Raw genomic sequence first — 19,229 nt, forward strand, 5'->3', positions numbered from 1 at the left:
TGATTTCTTTATTTTTTCAAAATTAATGATTGTGTACCTTAATAAAACCTGAATATTCATATTTGTTAATCTAAGAAATCATTCTAATGCTGTGTTGATATTCTCCCCTCTTCCGACATGTTATCTTTAAACAGACTTTTCATGAGGTATTATTTCAATCCCCGATATGTCTTTGACAGCTGTTCGCAAGAATACCACCAAAAGAGATTTAGAGGCATTTATTGAGATGTTCATAAAGCGTGCAATGATCTAAAGACATCAAGAAAATTATGGAGTGATAAAATTCTTATTTCACCCGCTTTCCTAATACGAACAGATTAGGATATCTTGCTTAATCAGGGTTTTCATCGACCCCATAGATCCAGTTTTCCGTACATTGATCCCTAGATGGGGTGTAAGTTAGTCTACTAATGCGAGCAAAGAGGGGCACAGTGATGACAGATGGGCTCAAAAGTACAGTCATTGCACCCCAATCGGGATTAAACTGTACCTCATCGGTTTATAAGGGGGTAAATAACAAATAACGTTCATGACAGTGATGACCTTGAACTTAAATTGACATCGACATTTGTATGTCGCTTATTTCAAGTACATGTACTGATGATTGCACAATATTATATAGATATGAAACATTACATTCCCAAATGTATAAAAATCACTATACTCTGCTTTTGTTGCAAAAATCTGTAGTAAGTCCTACAAACTGTTATACTCATAATAAGCTTACTAAAGAAAAAGGAATGGCTTCTTCGAACAAAAATGTAAATATCAGGGACCATTTTTACCCGGCATTTTTATTTTATGCCACAATAAGTGGCAGCAAAGTTTCATGACTGATACCTCACTCTATCTACCGCATTTAGGAGAATGGCACTTACATGAGCATATGGTCCAGCACAAGCACACCCCCCTCGTGCCTGGATACCAAATAGATCGTTCAAGAGTACAGCGATGAAGTTATGATGAAGGAGCTTGCCAGTCTGTGGATGCCGAATCAGGAATGAGAAGATTGGCAAGCGCGCCACCTCTCGGCTACCAAGGACAATCAGGTTCTCATTGTGCTGCCACCTTGTGAAGGCTCGCCTGTAATGAAATTAACATAATTCATAACTCGTCAGATTTTTGAAGCAATTCGTTGTAACATCAATATCTTGATGAATAAATCATGGGCATATCCATACTTAAAATTTATCATATTCATCTGAAATACCAATATAACAGAGAAACTGATAATGCTCTGTTAAACAACGACAAAACGCATAGACAAATTCACATCATGTGTTCATTTATAGTCTATGATCTATTGATGCTTTACATGCAATAGTTTTAAGAGACAACTTGAAATCCATCAGTTTAATTCATTTATCTGTGAGTGAAAGCAATTTAAACGAGTGAAAATCTACATGCTGTGGATATTTCACAAATTTTCTTTACACGACTTGCATTGCCTTTGAGAGGGAAACCTAATTATGGGAGTGACCGAACGTAGAGCTCTGCGCTCTGGTCCATCATAATTATCAGGCTGAAGCAGACTCGAATCAGGTCGGAACCTCACATTACATCTGATTACGTGCTTTTTCTCTCCATTTTAAAGGCCAGAAATAAGTGACACGACAGAACGATGTGTCTGCGCTCATCACTGTTACGCGGACGAAAATTAACGCTGTCAGATTTTGACGGGTTCGTGGCAATACAAAAAAAAAATGTCATGGAGCGTGGAGACAGGGGAACAAATATTGTGTGATCAGGGTTTGTGTATGGGAATGAGATTGGGTAAAATAGCAAGATGGATTATCAACCTACTAATAAGATTACCACAATAGATGAAATACATGATTTTCTACTGGAGCACAACAAAGAAAATGATAAACTAACGTCATAGAGAAACAGTAAGAGAAATATAAGAAAGAGAAAAGAACAAGAGAAAGACGATGCAAGGGGTGTGTGCATTAATTTGTGTGAAAGAGAAGGAAAGTGTATAAGAGAGAGGGAGAGAAAGGAAGAGAGAAGGAGGTGAGAAAGAAGAGGGTCGGTGAGAAGGGGGGGGGGGGGGGGAGGTTGGAAAGAATTACTAGATGCTGTATATGCTACTCGAGTTCATGTATCACTAACCTATGCGTGAAAAGGAAAAGGGGATATGTTTGGGATATTGAATTATGCCGACAGCGGAACTTCGAATGGACGGGGATATTTCAAAGGATCTGTCCAAAGTTAACCAGGTCGATTAAAAGAAAATCATCTTGCAGTATATCTCCTCTCCAAATTTTGTTCTTTAACAACTCCAAAGGCTTTAAAAGGATGATCTAGGCTGGAGATATTTATATCTCAATAATAAATAGAGTAAAATTTACAAAGCAAAATGCTGAAAATATGATCAAAATCGGATAACAAATAACGAAGTTATTGAATTTTAAAGATTTGCATTATTTCGGTGAAACAATTCTAGGCATGTCTTTATGAATATTCATTAGGTGGGCTGATGATGTCATATTCCCACTTGTCACTTTTGTATTTTATTATATGAAATTGGGTTTATTCATTTTTTTTCTACCAAGAACTAAAACAATTGGATTAGAACTGATTATGTACATCAGTTATTTATTGCCCCAACTTATTTCATCATAATGGAGACACATCATTTACACAAGAATGATAAAATGAAACATTAACAAAAAGGAAATTGGGGATTTGACATCATCAACCCACCTAATGAATATTCATGACGATCATGTGCATATAACTGTTTTCACAAAATATTCATAAACTTTAGAATTCAATAACATCGTTATTTGTTATCCAATTTTGATGAAATTTTCAGCAATTTGCTCTGTGAATTTTACTCTATTTATTTAGATATAAATATTTTCAGGACCATCCCTTTAAATATGGCTTAGATTAGAGCACAGTCACAAGCCTTGTCATGAGCCCAGACTGTTTGCGACTCATGACCTGCCCGAATACATATTGCAGTGCTGACGAATACAACAGATCAAAAAGAGTTCAATTGCCAAATATCATGACCGAAAGAACTGAAATAAAGACAATAAAACTATCGGCCTACAAAAGTCACTTTTAACCTTGATATATTTTTACGTGGCTAACACAAAAGTTGCCGTGTCGTAAATGGGTTAGGGATTAAGAGCGATGAGTGCATGTAACAATAATCCTTCTACCCTTCCTTAAACCTTAAACCATCGGATGTCATGCAAAACTTCAGTGTTCAATCATAGATCTGCTGCCAAGTTATATTTCTTTCATTTTGGTAACAGCATAAACAAAGGATTATTTCTACCTGGAAAATATAACCGAGATTGCTACTCACCGTGCCAACTCTTCTTCCCTCTCTTCAATAAAGTCAGGTCCGACGGCCTATTAGGTGAAATGAAACAATAGGATTAACATGGATCTAATCCATTTGTCAATAAATGTTCAAATTCACTGAAAACACATATGCAGTTTTTATAAATCACATCATAGACCTGCTCTGTAACTGTATCAATAAAACTAACATTATGTTCAAGATTAAAGATTTATTGTTTTGAACTTGTGTCAAAAATACAAATTGATCTTACAAAAATACCAATTGCAAAGTCTGTTACACAACCTAAATCAAAAGAGATTGCATCAATGATTAAATTAAGAATTTCCCTTTTGCTACTAATTTTAGCTTGATTAAAAATGTACAAATTATCTGCACCTGAAAATAGTTCATAAACTTAAAATAAAAATAATTATTTACCCAAGCATTGCCCATGCAAATTGATCAAAACTAATAATCTATAGTAGATTTATGACATGCTTATCCATCATTCTGCTGGTATTTATCGTTTTATAACAATATTCGCTTTCCTTGAGCAAGCAGAATTATGATTTATATTACAGGGTTCATTGGTCATAACAATAATGTGTAATGGTCCGAGTTAGAAAAAATGATTCAAATTGAGGTTGGCATTTGTAAAGGTTTGTTACTAAATTTTCTAAGTAACGACACAGTAGGTAGTTATGAAGCTGATATATCAGCTGTCAGATGACACATCACCCCATCCTAACATAGAGAGAATTAATCCAATCCACCCTACTTCCCTCTCCCCAAAATAATATCTAAATTACACATTCCTACATATTGTGAAAAAAAGTTATTTCAACCCCAACACACAGTTTGTTGATAATACTCTGCAAGTATTATAAAAAAAATGGATTGTAACATAGGACTTGGGAATGAGGGTACGTTTTTTCGTTAGGCACTATTCATTTCTTATGCCATGGACCTATAGTCCATGCTTATGCAAAATAAAACTCCATGCAGACCCACTCCATATAACTGTATGGCGATGAATAGCATGAAATATATAATTAAGATGATATATACCTGTTTGACTTGAAAAGCTAGACCGGCCCGAATTGATTCAACAATGGCTGGTGTACCACCCTCTTCTCTTGCTTCTATGTCTTTAAGATAATGATGCATCTTCCTTGACACCTGAGAATAATGATACCAATCTCTCTTATTAAATCGTTTGCTTCTAAGAGGGCAAATAAAATATGAAACATCAGAGCAAAATTTAACTCTGATATCATTACCTTATTATCTCTGTGAGGAAGAAATATTCAAAGATAATTCAAGACGTGAGATGAAGCAATACAAACGAAACAGTAAAATATGTAAATCTTTATTCATCAAGCAAGATGTAACATAAAGAGGAATAATGTAAAATATTCATAATATTGTTGACTGGACGTAGAGTTAATAAGATTACTAACTATACGTTGTAAATAAGAGTCTAGTACAAGAAATTCTAATGTTCTTGTTGATTACTAACACACTACGTAATAATCAACTGTTAATAAATTCAAATATTGGAGATGTGTACTTACATAATGGACAGTGCCTCCTCCCAGTGCATGAGGTACAGTGTTAACAAACAACTTCTTCTTCGCGATCAGAATACCTTGATAAGCGAATGAATATGGAATACATAAAATAAACAGCCTGACAGTAATAAAACTATATGAATTTCATTGGAATGATTGCAATGAAAAAAGTAATGTCTGCTGGAGGTTCAATTTATTAACATGATTTTGATTGCTTGTAAGGTGTTCTTCTGGACATTGAACCATATTGAAAACTAAATATGTCAGTTTGATTATTTTCATAACAATGATAAAATTTGACATTAATGAACCATGCAGTATCAGAAAGGGGAAGTTTTTGGCAATTCTTCAAATATGCATTCTGTGCTTTCCAGATTATTTTTGTTATTTCGTTTCCTTGCTCCTCACCTAATCCGTATAACCTATTTGCTTCGACCACTTCTTGAATGCATTAAGTCTTGATCCATCAATGGTTTTGTGAGGAAATACACAATAGTACGTGAAGTTCTGATTTGCCAGCATTCAAAATTGGACTGATATCACATAGAATGCACGAATTTCTTAAAAGGGAAATATAATATATCTAGAGAGATAGTGATTTCAAACTGCCTTTATATCCTCACCTGGGGTGCCAACTCCACCAACAAACTTGTGCGTGGAAACGAATACAGCATCTTTGGAACAATCAACTCCTTTCCTATTAATACAAATAGAAGTAATAGAATAGTTGGCACAAAAACAACAACAAAACAAATCATATCATATCGCATCATACGCATCTTATACCAATACCAGAGCATTTCGCATCAGGTTGGTGTTTCTTTTTTTTATTGTACACCTATCACCTTTAAATATAATATCAAAGCAAAATAAAATGAAATATATTCAACACGGCAGTACAAATTTTGCTTTACATAATCTTTGCATGGAAGTATGAGATTTCATGGGACGATTTCTCGAACTATACTGTAGGTGTTCCGCCTTCAAGTCAATTATCAAAAACTTAGATTTTTTTCTCTGATTATGGGAAAAACATTTGGCTAGAAGTTACATGTGACTAACAGTGAGATCATAAAGATTTATGAACGATACCATACAGCTGTTTCATGCAGGGGCGTATGGCACTCTTACATCATACAATACAGAAATGAAAATTAGTCTCCAGTGCAATGATTGAAATGTTATTCGACTTACTCATAGCCGACCGGATTCATGTCTATATCCAGATAAGGTGCTGAAAATCAATAAGATAGAAAAAAACTGACAAGAATTAGCTACTGTATTTTATTGCAAATATTGTCCATGATCCCTCTTTTCATTCCCAAAACCAAATATAAACAATATCTTTTTTTCTAGTTAATGTGAGCTGTAAGTATTCAAATTCAATTATAAACATATTTAACCTCAATTAAAGTGTCTTCACCCATCTATGCAATTTAACACAGCTCCTAATCATAATTACAAGAACGTTTCACAGCAGTGGAAGGGTGGGGCCTAAAACATTCTAAAAGTTAGAAAGAAACATCATCTGGAAGGGTGGGGCCCAAAACATTCTACAAGTTAGAAAGAAACATCATCTTGTAGAAAATTGTAAGTCATGTACAAGAAAACATTCTCACATAGTACCAGTAGATTATTTCCGAAGGACTTGCAAACCAAATATTTTAACTGTTTCGTATATATAAGACTTCTACAGGGTTACTCAACAAAAAAATGTTTGTACATTAACCTCCATTTTGGGGTGAAACTTTATATTTTAACTTCAAAGTTTGCTGGTGAGACAAAGTGCGTCTCCTTTTTTTTCTGAAGAATTCGACAACCTTCTCTGTGCTCCTTCATCAATTTATCATGGATTCACCTATAACATGTATAATACAAATGGTTATTCGGTGTTGACCTTTTAGTGTTGGTAGTGGGTCAATTTTACATCACCACAGCACCGCACTTCTGTAACCAATGTGGTTGGGTGTTGGTGCTAGGGGAGGCATTTTGATTTGACATTCAACACCTACACCAGCACCAACACCGAACTTGAAATTACCCGAAGCAGGTGCTGATTTAATATGATGAAAGTAGGGTAAAGTACATACCTGCTGTGGCATAGTCCCAGAAAGAGAGGGCATTATACCGATGAAGTAAAGCAGATACAGCATTAGTATCGGTGATGATGCCAGTAACATTGGAAGCAGCTGAAAAACATCCTAATACAAGCTGGTGAGTCTGTGTGAATATCTGGTAATACAATAATACAGATATATATAACTCTTGTTTCGTAGAATAGGGCAGGTTTCTGTTTTTTGTATAATAAAGATATTGCAATATTTGTATACAAACATGAAGTAACAAGAAAATGTTTAGGTCAAAAGCGATTTCTTATAATTCATTTATCTGTTATTATCTGTTCATATATCCTTTTAAAATTCAAATTGTGACCCAGCAGAATTACCTCAAGAATAGTGTGAGGTCAACGAACAAATTAATAAAAAAAAACAGTTAAAAATGAATCTATTATTGCATTATCGTCATATTTCTGTGACATCATAAACATTTCTGGAGGAACCATGACGCATACTGCTAGAGGTAACGAACTCTAAATTAGCTAAATTACAAGTAACATTTCCATCATAACCACACATTTAGAAATAGAACAACGCAAACAAAATTATTGTTAATAACTCGGGGATTGTTTATATCATGTCTTGAAATCATACACTTAAAGCCCACGAGCTGTAATCAATACCAATAAATATTGCTGTATCATGTTTTGTTCACAATCAGGTGACATATGCTAATTATGTTGGATCCTGAATGTGGTATTTGTCGAAGAAAGAGAAAATGCGCATTTGGGTTGAAAGTGATTAAAATTCCCAAGATAATACCTCCCTTCAAAACGGTGTGATTTCATGCTCAATGTAACTTTGACGTGCACAAACTTTGTCATTATTTGCCAAGCGTTTTAATCACCGACAACAAATTAAACACTTACTTTTGGAACCAACCACCAAGAACGTAAATAAACACCCCCAGATTTTACGAAAGAACACAAAAAACACGATTATTCATACTACTATTATTATCTTTTTCAGTAACACAGTTAATTGCAGATTAAACGTCACCCATTGTATGATTCTATAGAATTGAAATGACGAAAAAACAAATCTGGAGACTGAGTAATATTCATAGAATTTCAACAGAGACATACTGTAAGTATGGAATGCATTTGAATCTTAATTAGTCGGATGATAATTTTGATGAAGAAATTTTAACCTGACTCAGCTAGCTGTTAGGTGGATTATTTCTCATTCCCTCTATATTTTGTTGAGTCAGCATCGACCCTAAAGCGATGTAAGATCGTAAATCAATTCCTATCTTTATCAATTGAAGCCCTATCTGCTTTGATAATACCTGACAGATCCCACTCTTAACACGTGCTAGCTTTCTATTTTCCCTCCCCTTTCCGTCTGTGATGACACCCGTCTTCCTCTTCAACTCAACCTCACCATTCATTCAGAATTCAATCCAGACCTCTCAATCCACATGCATAGCGTTTTATCTTGAAAACCTCACTGGAAACACGGCATGATCCTGGTCTGCTTCAACCAATGCAAGTCATGCACGGATCGACCCCTGTCATCATGGTGACACTTTGCAATTAATATCATAAGTAGTTTTTTGGTTGATATTGTGTTTTACATTGCAGATTACCATAAAAAGGGTGTATTGCACCACGAAAAGTTGCATATGAATGAGAGTAACTCAGTTCGTCTTTCGTCATGTCTCCTAAAACATGGATTATTATTCTGTAACAAAGTTAATATCTGGATAATCGTACTCACTTTTAATTTAGTCTCGATGTCTTCCAGATCGACTAGTCCTTCGCTCGTCTGCTGAACTCTCACGACCTACCAAAATCGAATTAATAACATACTTAATACGTATATCAATCAATATAGATAGTCCTTAAGTCATTGTTAGATCTTAAGGTGGTTTGACACTGATACTCTGCGAGTACGATTGATTTAATCTCTTAACAATCATGCTCCTGGAAACATCCCTTATAATACCCGTTAAAATGTTAATGAGGCACAAAGAGATAACATAATTCGTGCATTGAGGCAACGAACATATTGGGAGAAGCAGATGCGTAATATTCCGTTGCCGTAGAAACTCGAGGGTTTATAGAGCTGTCAGACTAAAACAACAGAAATAACAGTTGTGATGCATGTGATGATCATTGAGTATGACAAATACGATGTTAAAAAGACGGAAAAGGGTTTTAAGAACATGTAGGGTATATACTTTGAGCGAGCTGACATAACTATGAATATATAAGGAGTCGTTGCGTGTTGTAAATGAATAATGCTATATACCCGTTAGAATACTGGTTTACTTTTCTGCATTTTGGAGGATTAGAAAAGTTAAAGTAACAAGGGTTATCATATTTTAAAACCAAGATCATAATATATTCTGATAAACATTAAAGGTATTGTTTAACTTTGTGAGCAGCCGATTTAAAAAATTCTCAAACCAAGATGAAACATGTGTACAAGTGCATGTATTAGAACTAATAAACCCTGAAAACAACCATTATTGAGAATGAAAAGCTAAAACTACAAGGCAAACCCCGATTTTGTAAATAGGCGTCTTATAGACGCCTAAATAGTACACATAAGTGTATGGGATTAAATTAAGATGGTGTTTCCGGTCAATTTATATTTCAAATTTTGAAGCACTAAATAATTATTTTCGAACGCAATTTTTCTGGACTTCATTTTTGTAACATATCACAGACACAGGTGACAAGTTTGACCTTCTAGCTCAGATTTTTTAAAAGTCAAACCAATGTTAACCAATCACTTTAAGCGTTTAAAATTTCGGTAGCCAAGATGCTATCATTATGGACAGCATAATTAATTATAAAATATAATTAACATCATATTCCTCCTGATTAATTAACATTCCAAGTAGTGAGTTTTGTATATAAATTGATTTTTGATGAAAATAAATGCCCCTTATTGGTGAAAGAAAACAAAATCCAAGTACACCTTAAGTTCATTTAAACTTCTGACAGACTAACGTCACTCTTTTTAGGAGCTGCTTATCAATTAGTAAAATGTTGAAAATCGATTAAATAAATTTGTGTAAATCAACTTTATTTGCATCTGACCGCATTTATACGGTAGAACAATTAAATTCGTCATCATATTCTTAACAACAAGATATCTATTTTTGAAGTGCCTTTGTGTTATTGTTGTAAGGGTGGACACACATGATCTGTAGAGGGTGAAGTAGAAAATTAGGCCAAAGAGAGCTGGGAACTTTATACCTCATAAATGCCCTTTCTAACCACAAACAAAGTCTAATGACGCTTAAGACACGCTCATCTAATTCTATTTCATAATTTATGTACAAAGTAAATGTAAACCACAAATATCAAAGCCGCAGATAACAGAAGGGAATCTGTTATTGACAACTGCTACAGAACACAGTGTCATATGTATTGTGCGAACGATATTATTCATCAAAATGTGAACAAAATGCCGTGGATACTAAACCGCTGCATAAACAATACAGTGAAAGAATGGTGCGAGTAGCAACACACCGTATCTGTATTTGTAACGCTGTTTTCAATTAATTTTCATTCATATATATGGAAGCTTTAACTCTGAAAAGATCTTCAAATTAATAAATTATTGACGAAGAACTCGATTCAGTGTTTGATACTTAACGTAGGGAACCATGATTTGCATGGGCATGCGTAACTGACTTGAAAATATTCTGTAATTGAATGTAGAAATCGTGCCTTTGAAAATGGATGCAGCATGTACACATCCTATCCTTGGCGCCACGCGAGCTCCCTGCCTTTGTCAAGGCCAATCGCGCTCCAAATTCACATCCTTACAAATTAATTTCCCATTCATTTACTCCAATTTACCGCAAATGGCGTACGTATTTGCTACTGTATACTATAGAAGTATTATTTCCTTTCCTCTTTTCTTGTTACGGGAGAAGTTGCATTCGTAGAGTATGACCCAATAAAAAAACACGGAAAAGGACATGTAAAATGGAAGATGTAACGTAGCTCCAGTCCTTACAATATCTTGCAAAATATGTTTCTACTTCATTTAGTAAACTGCATTGACCCTATGTGAATTTTTAGAAGAAAAAACATTTTTGTTAAATAACACGGTGTTTCGTTAACGGTATTAAAGATGCAGTAGAATTGGGATTACGATCAAGCCAAATCAACCCAAAAGATGGCCAAATTAAAAAGAAAATAGGTCATGAAGACCTTGGACTTCAAAGATGTATCATGACAGATTACGTAAACCAATCAAAATGGCTACACATCCCTTCATTACTCAATTGTTCCTGCTAAGGTCAACTGATTGCCGTGAGATAGATAACCTATGGACATAGTTCAAAACATCACGTGTGATGTATAGCTTGAAACGATTAGAAAAACGTCCGTGTCGATGCCTTTTCCTTCATCTTATGCTTCATCTACCCATGGACCTATTCCATGATCTACCACTATAAAGCCCCAAATGATAAGAGTTTGCCAACTGATAATAAAATTCGGAAGCGTTTTCCTCAGTGGCGGAGAAATGTACAACAAGAGGTCAAAGATTTGAGAGTCAAAGCGATACCAATATCGAACATCCAATGGCCTTGCATGAGGAAAAAACAAAACATTTTTTCTCTTCATAACAATGCATAAGCCTGTATAGGTCTAGGATGCCAGTATTGCGAAAGTGAAATTATGATTTATTTTTTAAATAATGTTTATTATTTTTCTCAGTTTTATAGCTCATAATTCTCAAGAGTAAACCGCTTGCTAGATGGAGAGAATACGGTATCAGAGTAATCCATTCATCTAGCATACAAGATGATGGCTTTTTATCTTAATTAGATTTTGCAGCAAATTAAACACCGACAGCCAATTGAGGCGTAATTAATTCCCCCTTTCAATTTTCCATTTCCGAACTGAACGTAGCAGCTAGTGCGTGGCATTTCCTAATAATCCAATACGAGATTTCCCTCCTCTCATTCCATTTCTGATCAATAAGAAATACATGTATCATCCACATGTATGGCAGAAAATATTCGAATTCCTTGGCAAGCCGAGGCAAGAGAAGGAAATCGCGAATTTGTGCTTCCATCAAAAGCAATAATATTATGAAAGGCATTAAAATGATTAAAGCATGATATGGCATTGCCATTATGAATGGATCCGCCGTTTAAAAACAGATATTGATCAACCTTTCACTCAGCTCCGCATATCTGCCTATGGTACACCTCCCACGTTCGAGTCTAATCAATGTTTTAATTATCAACAGCAATGTTTCTGTCTGGCATCGCTCTACATCTACAAGGAGCTGAAGAACTTTGGAACCGCGTTTTACCGCTTCCCCCATCTTCTACAATTAAAAAAGACCATGGAGAGCAAGCTATCACGGTCAATTTGATGCCTATACACTCTAACATATTAAATGTCAAATAAACAATATTGAAAGATTGTAAAAGTGACAACCTTCCGAGTGAAATAATCCAACCTTGCATCCAACAATCTACGTGTTGGTCGAAGCATTCAAAGTGGTAAATGCAACATCACAAAAGCTGTTACTCCTTCAACCTTTCATTCGTTGATTTAATATTTTATTTTTAGATTGATTTCAATGATTTTTGTCCATCAATAAGGGTAATAATCATCCAGAGGAAAATCCACTTTTAAGACTGTTAAAACTTGAAAATTATATATTTTTTTGTATATTATTTTTCCCGCCTTATAACAGTTCTGTCAATATCTCATCATTCCAGGTCCAGCCTTTTCCAGAATCAGGAAAAGGAATGTGTGTTGATTCGGAAAGGGGACTTTCATTACTGATCCGCAGTATGCAGCTATACATGAAGTCTGGTGCCATCAAATTACAAAATCAAAGCAGACTGTATTCAAGATGAATATAATAATAATAATAAAATGCTCATACCTGCGCTCCTATTTCTTTCCACGGCAAGATATTGGAATGATGTTCGAAAGGTCCAACAAGTACTACCTGAAAATAAAATAAATATTGAGATTTATAAATGCAGCCACTATTTTGTTTGAAACAATAAGTTAAAAAGGAATATATAACAAAAAATAATGTATTCATAGAGCGTAAAATACAATTGCACGAGGTACCTTGATATTACACATAAAGGCCATATTATTACAAGGAATAGGCCCAAACATCAAAATGGAAATGGGCTAAACATTAGCATGCGTTAGATTACCATCAATTTTGATTCTAATCTTAAGTTTAAAAATTATTCATATTACCCCAATGTGCATTTTAATCGTTAACATTTTTGTGTCAATTCATTTATCATAAAAGCCTGAATAGCGCGAAAGGGTCAAAAGTTTGCAGACAGTCAGCAGATCTGAGGTGAAAGTAAAGAACCCCTGTATCGGACGACACATAATGCGCGGACAAAATTGAAGTTCAATATCAAAATACATCTGGACTTGATCCTACGAAATCGTTTGACGGAAAGCCCTCCTTTCCTGTTCAAACAAATGGAATTAATGGCAATGAGTGGAACAAGGCAAATAGTTCACATTGCATAAGCAGTTGTCGAATCATCGCCCTTTGTGTCAATTTTTGTCATTTCGAAAGAGACTTGACAGTTCCATAATCTGAAGTGTAAACGGTGAAGACTTTCACGGGTTATACAACATTTCTTTATCACAGACAGACAGAGGACGGTGGAAAATAGTGATCGAAAAGATTGATTCTAGTTCAGTAGTCATGTGTTAACAAGTTCAAGTACGACTGTTAGTACACGTGACCTTTGTTTGAAAGCATCTGTTAGTCAACAACGAACGTATCCTTTCCTTCCCATCTTAAAGGGGAATCCAGCCTTGGCCATAAAATGTTGTGTTGGGAAGGAGAAAAATGAATTAAATAGAATGGTGAAAGTTTGAAAGAAAACGGACAAGCAATAAGAAAGTTATAGCTGCTTTAAAATTGAAATCACTAATACTATGAAGATTTCAAATTGGCAACTGGGTAAGTAAATCATGACAAATGGCAAGGACAACTTTCCCATAGGCCATGTACTTTATTATCAGGGATTTGTGGTTCTCTCCTAAGTATCCATTCCCCTGGGGCAGAAATCTAAATATAGCCCAGGTAGTATATTTTTTATGTCCTCATGAAAGAAAAATATGATTTTGAATAAAACTTTTTGGGAAAATGACATTTTAGCCATAATATGTATTGGAGTATATGGAAGAGTAGTCCTTGCCTTACATCACTATGACATCCCATATGCTGCCAATTTGAAGTCTCCATGGGTATAGTGATTACCAATATTTACAACTTTTAAAAATTCATAACTTTCTTGTTGTTTGTCCAATATTGTTTGAACTTTCACCTATCAACTTGTCTGATTTTCCTTTTCCTTATAAAAACAAGTTTTTACTTGGGTTGGATTCCCCTTTAAGGCATTCTCGTCCTCTAAGTTCTTGGAACATGTTCCGTCGTTTATAATGACGTACATAACAAATATGTTTAGATATGACGGATATTTCGAGTCGGGTAGCAAATATTGAGGAGTACCATCAAATCACATAATGCAGTTCATAACGTGATATATCATACTTAGTAATATTTTGTAAGCCCAAGGTCTTACATTCATCAGAACTCAGGACCTTGGAAAAAATACCAACCCAGTCGATTCCGAGATTGGCAAATTTACATACAAAGCAATGTACTATGCAAAATTTACTAATAGACAATTTCATTCTTATATACACATTTTTATAAAAACTTCTGGCCTATATTACGGTCAGTTCCTAAGGTTATTATTGGTCGCTGCTACCTGAATTGGTGAACCATTTTTTGTCGAATTGGAGCAACTTGTCCTTGCAATAATGTTCATGCTAACAGATGGGAAAATAAAACAAAATATACACGTTAGGAATCAGAACTTACTGTATTTCTTGCTCGTTCTCCATGCATTTCCATGACATTGATGAGTTTATGAATGGCACCAGTCGATCCGCTGCCTGTGAATATAAGAGCATCTTCTTCACCACAATTCGTACACTGCTTGATGATTTCTCTGCAGGTGAAATAAGTGAGAAAATGGTACTCCTTATTTAATTCCTTGTGAAGACGATACAGAAAGGCACTTTAAATTCTTTTAACTTATGTTATTGTTTATTTCAAATGTATCAACTGCATGGGGAGAGAAAGAATTATGGGAGTAAAACGACCATGTTTGGGTTTTTTTCGTCGCAATGCGAATTCAACCAATCAAGCTCTACGTGTATAGGTTTAGGTTGTCCCACCTTTTTATGTTCATTACGTACTTTTCATGTTTTATATACTTTAACATGTTATCCATGTTCTCTTATACATTGTATTCATATTGTAGCATTGTGAACATTCTTGAGTGAATGCCTAATGAATAATGGCGCATTGGGGCTTTGACATATTGAAAATGTATACATTCGCAAACTAGCATTGATGTATTGAACGATCCATTCAATATGAATCACACAACATTCGATGGTGAACTGTAACACACAAACACACATGTCACATTCATGTCTAAAAATACAATAATCTTTCGTTCTTCCCCTCTCTCCCTCTCCCTCTCTCGATCGAACTCCACGTTGTTTTTCTCTCGACCACAGACACAACACAAAAGTCCTTGAGACGCGCAAGGTTAATAGCGCGCGCTTGAAGATTGAACCTGCTACAAGAACAAGCAAGCGGTACCCGATGGTCTGTCTCTTTCCTCACGTGTTATAGTTTGTTCATAAGATAAAGAGCAGGGGACATGGAGTGAAAGTTATCATGAAACGTCCTTTTTCTTCTCTACTACCTGATTAATCGTTGAACATTTTGGATATGATGAAGCAGCTGTTTTTGACTGGTAAGTCCCCTTAGGTCGATAGTGGTTACAAAGAGCTCAACTTGTCGGATGAGTCAACAGCATAAAACCGTAACACACCCGGTATTGCCTGCCACCCGGCTGGTCCAGGCGTTTTGGCCCCTGATCAATCTCCCCACCCCATCCCAACTACATGAGCCATATGAGTGTCGACAGGTCTCCAAGGGTATGTTTTCAAAACCTTTTTCGTAGTCATCCTTAGTGACACTAATTATTGCCAAGATTTCCTCGCTCAGCTCGCAATAGTTGGGTTGAAAAAGGTATAAATCGTTTAAGTAACATCAAAATGGACAACCGGGTCTAGCTTGCACATTTTGTTCGCCTACCATCATACACATTGCTACTCCCAGTCCCTAAACAATAACCGAAATCATATCGTGCTTGGTGGTCTTAATAGCAGCTAGTCCGGCAATTAAAAGAACTTATGAATGTATAATTGCTTCAGATATAATAGTGGAAATAGCTAAACGTATTAGGGTATCGAATGGACGAGAAGAATCCACTTGTAAGGATTTACTACTTATCATTGCCGAATATGACGAGGTTCAAGGATGTGAATACTTGTCTCTCCTTGTTCAAACAAATCACTCTTGAGCCATGGAAAAATGACGAAACATTTGGTTGGACCGTAATAGCTCCATGGTTGGACCAGGGACGTCCCTCTCACGTCCCTGGTTGGACCATGGACCTACTAGAATGGTTGGACCAGAAGAAATTAGGCCATAGACTTTTCGATGGATTTTCACAGGGCGTAGGCCTATCCAATAATCAATATCCGCTTTTATGAAATGGCTATAGAATTGTAAAAAAAAAAAAAAATGATGCAACTCTGAACGAAGCACTCACCTTGATTCGTGCCTGAATCTTGTAGTCTGTTTAGATGTGATGGTAGTAGTGGTGTGGGTATTTGCGTAGAATGGATAGACATTGTCAGCAAGAAAGTTCTCAATGAATCTCAGTGGTCTGTATTTGAAACAGCAACGTGAATTATGAGTTAATAGGCAATGCAAACATATGCAAAAAGGAAAACATCGGTCCCCCTCCAAGGTAAAAGACTCCCTTAAAAGAACTTATATGACGGATTTCGTCTTATTTCTCATCTACAAGAGCGTGTCAAGAGTGATTTCTTAATGCTACTTTCTATCATCATTATCGTTAGTATTATAATAAATCTGGCATTATTTTTATTCTACATTTTATGCAGCAGTAATAGAATAAATAATAGTAGTACTATTATAAATATCAGTGTCATCTTTATTACTATAAGATCTTTTATCAGTTATCATTATTATGAATCAGGAATGAAAATAAACTTACTTTCCAGATGCAGTGTAGTCACAGTATACCACTGGAGAGAGAATGAGAGAAAGATACAAGGTTTTATGGAAAAAAACGAAAATATTTGAGATTTCACTCCTAAACATTGGCAGAAATGTGGATTTGACCACCATATTTTCATGAACATTAGAGTAGCATATGCTCTAGTCCTAGACCTGAACTTTTAACAGTATTCTGCACTGCTTGGATTGTTTTTCTCGTTTTCATTTTACTTCCCCCATGTCCTCCACTCCCAGTCACACTTAAATCAATCCCTTCTGGAAATATCAGTGTTCCACAGTGTGGAACACAAGGTGAGTAACACATAGTCCACATAGTTCACAATGTGACTACACTGTGAACTCACTGTGAAGACATTGTGTGACACTGTATTCTTTCCGGCAGATATGTCATAATGATTGGGGTTGAAACTTAAATAATGTCAGATTTGAGAGGTCTTTGACTCTCTGTAGATTTGTAAATAGATGCCGTATGAGCAGCCTAAATATGAAATTAAATATCTAGTCCAAATGAACCACGAGATAATTACGCTGGCTCTTGGCTCTGTTACGCGCCTATCCTATTATATATTATTAGACTAGATCCTAATCTCCATTGTACATTTGGAACGTCTAGACAAGGATCTTATCGAAAGTATAGTACAGTGACCTTGTCCTGGGTGTTTGTCCTCTCATGTTTGATTGGTTAATGTCGCTTGTTCGGTGTTTGATCATGTTAAGAGATCAGTAAAGGCTTTAGGCCTATACTGTGACCAGACCAAAGCCGATTGTGGTCAGTCACGAATGTCTAAAGAAGACAAATTGTGCCGTTTGTAGCTCCCATGCTTACATTCCTACTCTCGTATTTTCTTCGATTTAAGTGACAAAAAGTGATTGGGCAATCAAAATTTCACAGATGAGAGATGATGATGACCACTCAAATCCCAGATTATAGAACTCGATTACGGATCGATCATCGCATGTGACGCTTTATGTTAAATTCAAACGTAATCCCTTAAACAAGTCAGTGACCACTGACCTATTGCTGATATTTATGTAATTGATTGACCAACAAAGAAAAGATTGATCAATTGTAACCTACAAAGTTGCAATTTACATTGACAATAGCAAAAACATCAAAATTGATATCAATTTCGTTATTTGTCTGAATTACACGTATGTTGTAGAAGATGCATGGAGCTAACTGTTAATAGCTCTATGGAAGATGTGACAATAGCTATACACAGTTCCCCAGGTCAGTCGAGACAGTTGGAGGTAAATGGAGATTGGTAAAGAGAGAAAAGGGGGGAGAGAAAGAGAGAGAGAATGGGAGTGGGGATGAGTGATGGTGAGGGTACATCGAGTTACATTTCCTAATTCATTTTCAATGAGCATTGTCGCGACTGCAACATTATTTTCCTCCTTGCTATGAATCGTTTGAATTGAGGTTAAATAGCTCCCTTTTTAGTAAAGTAAACGTTTTCTTTTTTTTTTTGTAATACCTCGGTCACATTAGCTCTACTGCGGCCGTACGGCGAGTCGAAAGCAGCCGTTTGAACATTTTTGTAACAGCTACATATTGGCGGTTTGGATAAAAATGAATAAAACGGCCGTTTTCGACTCGCCGTACGACCGGCGTAGAGCAAATGTGACCGAGGTATTAGTAAAAAAAAAATCCAGATCGTCGTGACCCGAGATGCGAACACATTAGTCTACCAGGTCTGCGCATTACGTAATGATCTTTGCATAACACCCAGACGGCAAGGTGAGGGTTCTCCATGGTTAGTTAAAGGTAGATAAGTCAACAGCTTCTGTATTACCGCATATCATGATTTAAGCCATGAAAGCGTCAAATAATGTTTTTTGTGGAGTGAGTAGGCTATATTTAAGAATGAAATAAATCCAATACAAGAAATGTCTCATACTTTTTGGTAGAAACTTGGTTCGAAAACTTTCCAATGTGTTGTTTATTGTTGCATGATTTAGGCCTATAGTACTATTTATTATTGCACAAAGAAAGGGATTAAATGTATAATGAGCAATTCCTTACTTTATATGTTTTAAGATACTTTTTAATACAGTTATTCATTTTTA

At 35.6% G+C, this 19,229-nt stretch overlaps 1 protein-coding gene across 1 annotated transcript in view; it reads right to left on the minus strand.

Annotated features, from left to right (window-relative positions):
* Nucleotides 1–19,229, minus strand: part of LOC121411090 — a 28,474-nt gene that overhangs the window by 5,842 nt on the left and 3,403 nt on the right. The window contains exons 2-13 of the mRNA XM_041603606.1: nucleotides 17,137–17,167; nucleotides 16,666–16,782; nucleotides 14,853–14,982; nucleotides 12,864–12,929; nucleotides 8,709–8,774; nucleotides 6,963–7,104; nucleotides 6,067–6,106; nucleotides 5,496–5,569; nucleotides 4,876–4,949; nucleotides 4,370–4,480; nucleotides 3,323–3,369; nucleotides 879–1,083 (exon numbers count right to left, since the gene is read on the minus strand). Of these exons, the coding sequence (XP_041459540.1) occupies nucleotides 879–1,083; nucleotides 3,323–3,369; nucleotides 4,370–4,480; nucleotides 4,876–4,949; nucleotides 5,496–5,569; nucleotides 6,067–6,106; nucleotides 6,963–7,104; nucleotides 8,709–8,774; nucleotides 12,864–12,929; nucleotides 14,853–14,982; nucleotides 16,666–16,782; nucleotides 17,137–17,167 (1,103 nt within the window). The remainder of the gene's footprint in view (nucleotides 1–878; nucleotides 1,084–3,322; nucleotides 3,370–4,369; nucleotides 4,481–4,875; nucleotides 4,950–5,495; nucleotides 5,570–6,066; nucleotides 6,107–6,962; nucleotides 7,105–8,708; nucleotides 8,775–12,863; nucleotides 12,930–14,852; nucleotides 14,983–16,665; nucleotides 16,783–17,136; nucleotides 17,168–19,229) is intronic.

Source organism: Lytechinus variegatus, chromosome 3 (assembly GCF_018143015.1).
Source record: "Lytechinus variegatus isolate NC3 chromosome 3, Lvar_3.0, whole genome shotgun sequence".
Classification (NCBI taxonomy): Eukaryota; Metazoa; Echinodermata; class Echinoidea; order Temnopleuroida; family Toxopneustidae; genus Lytechinus; species Lytechinus variegatus.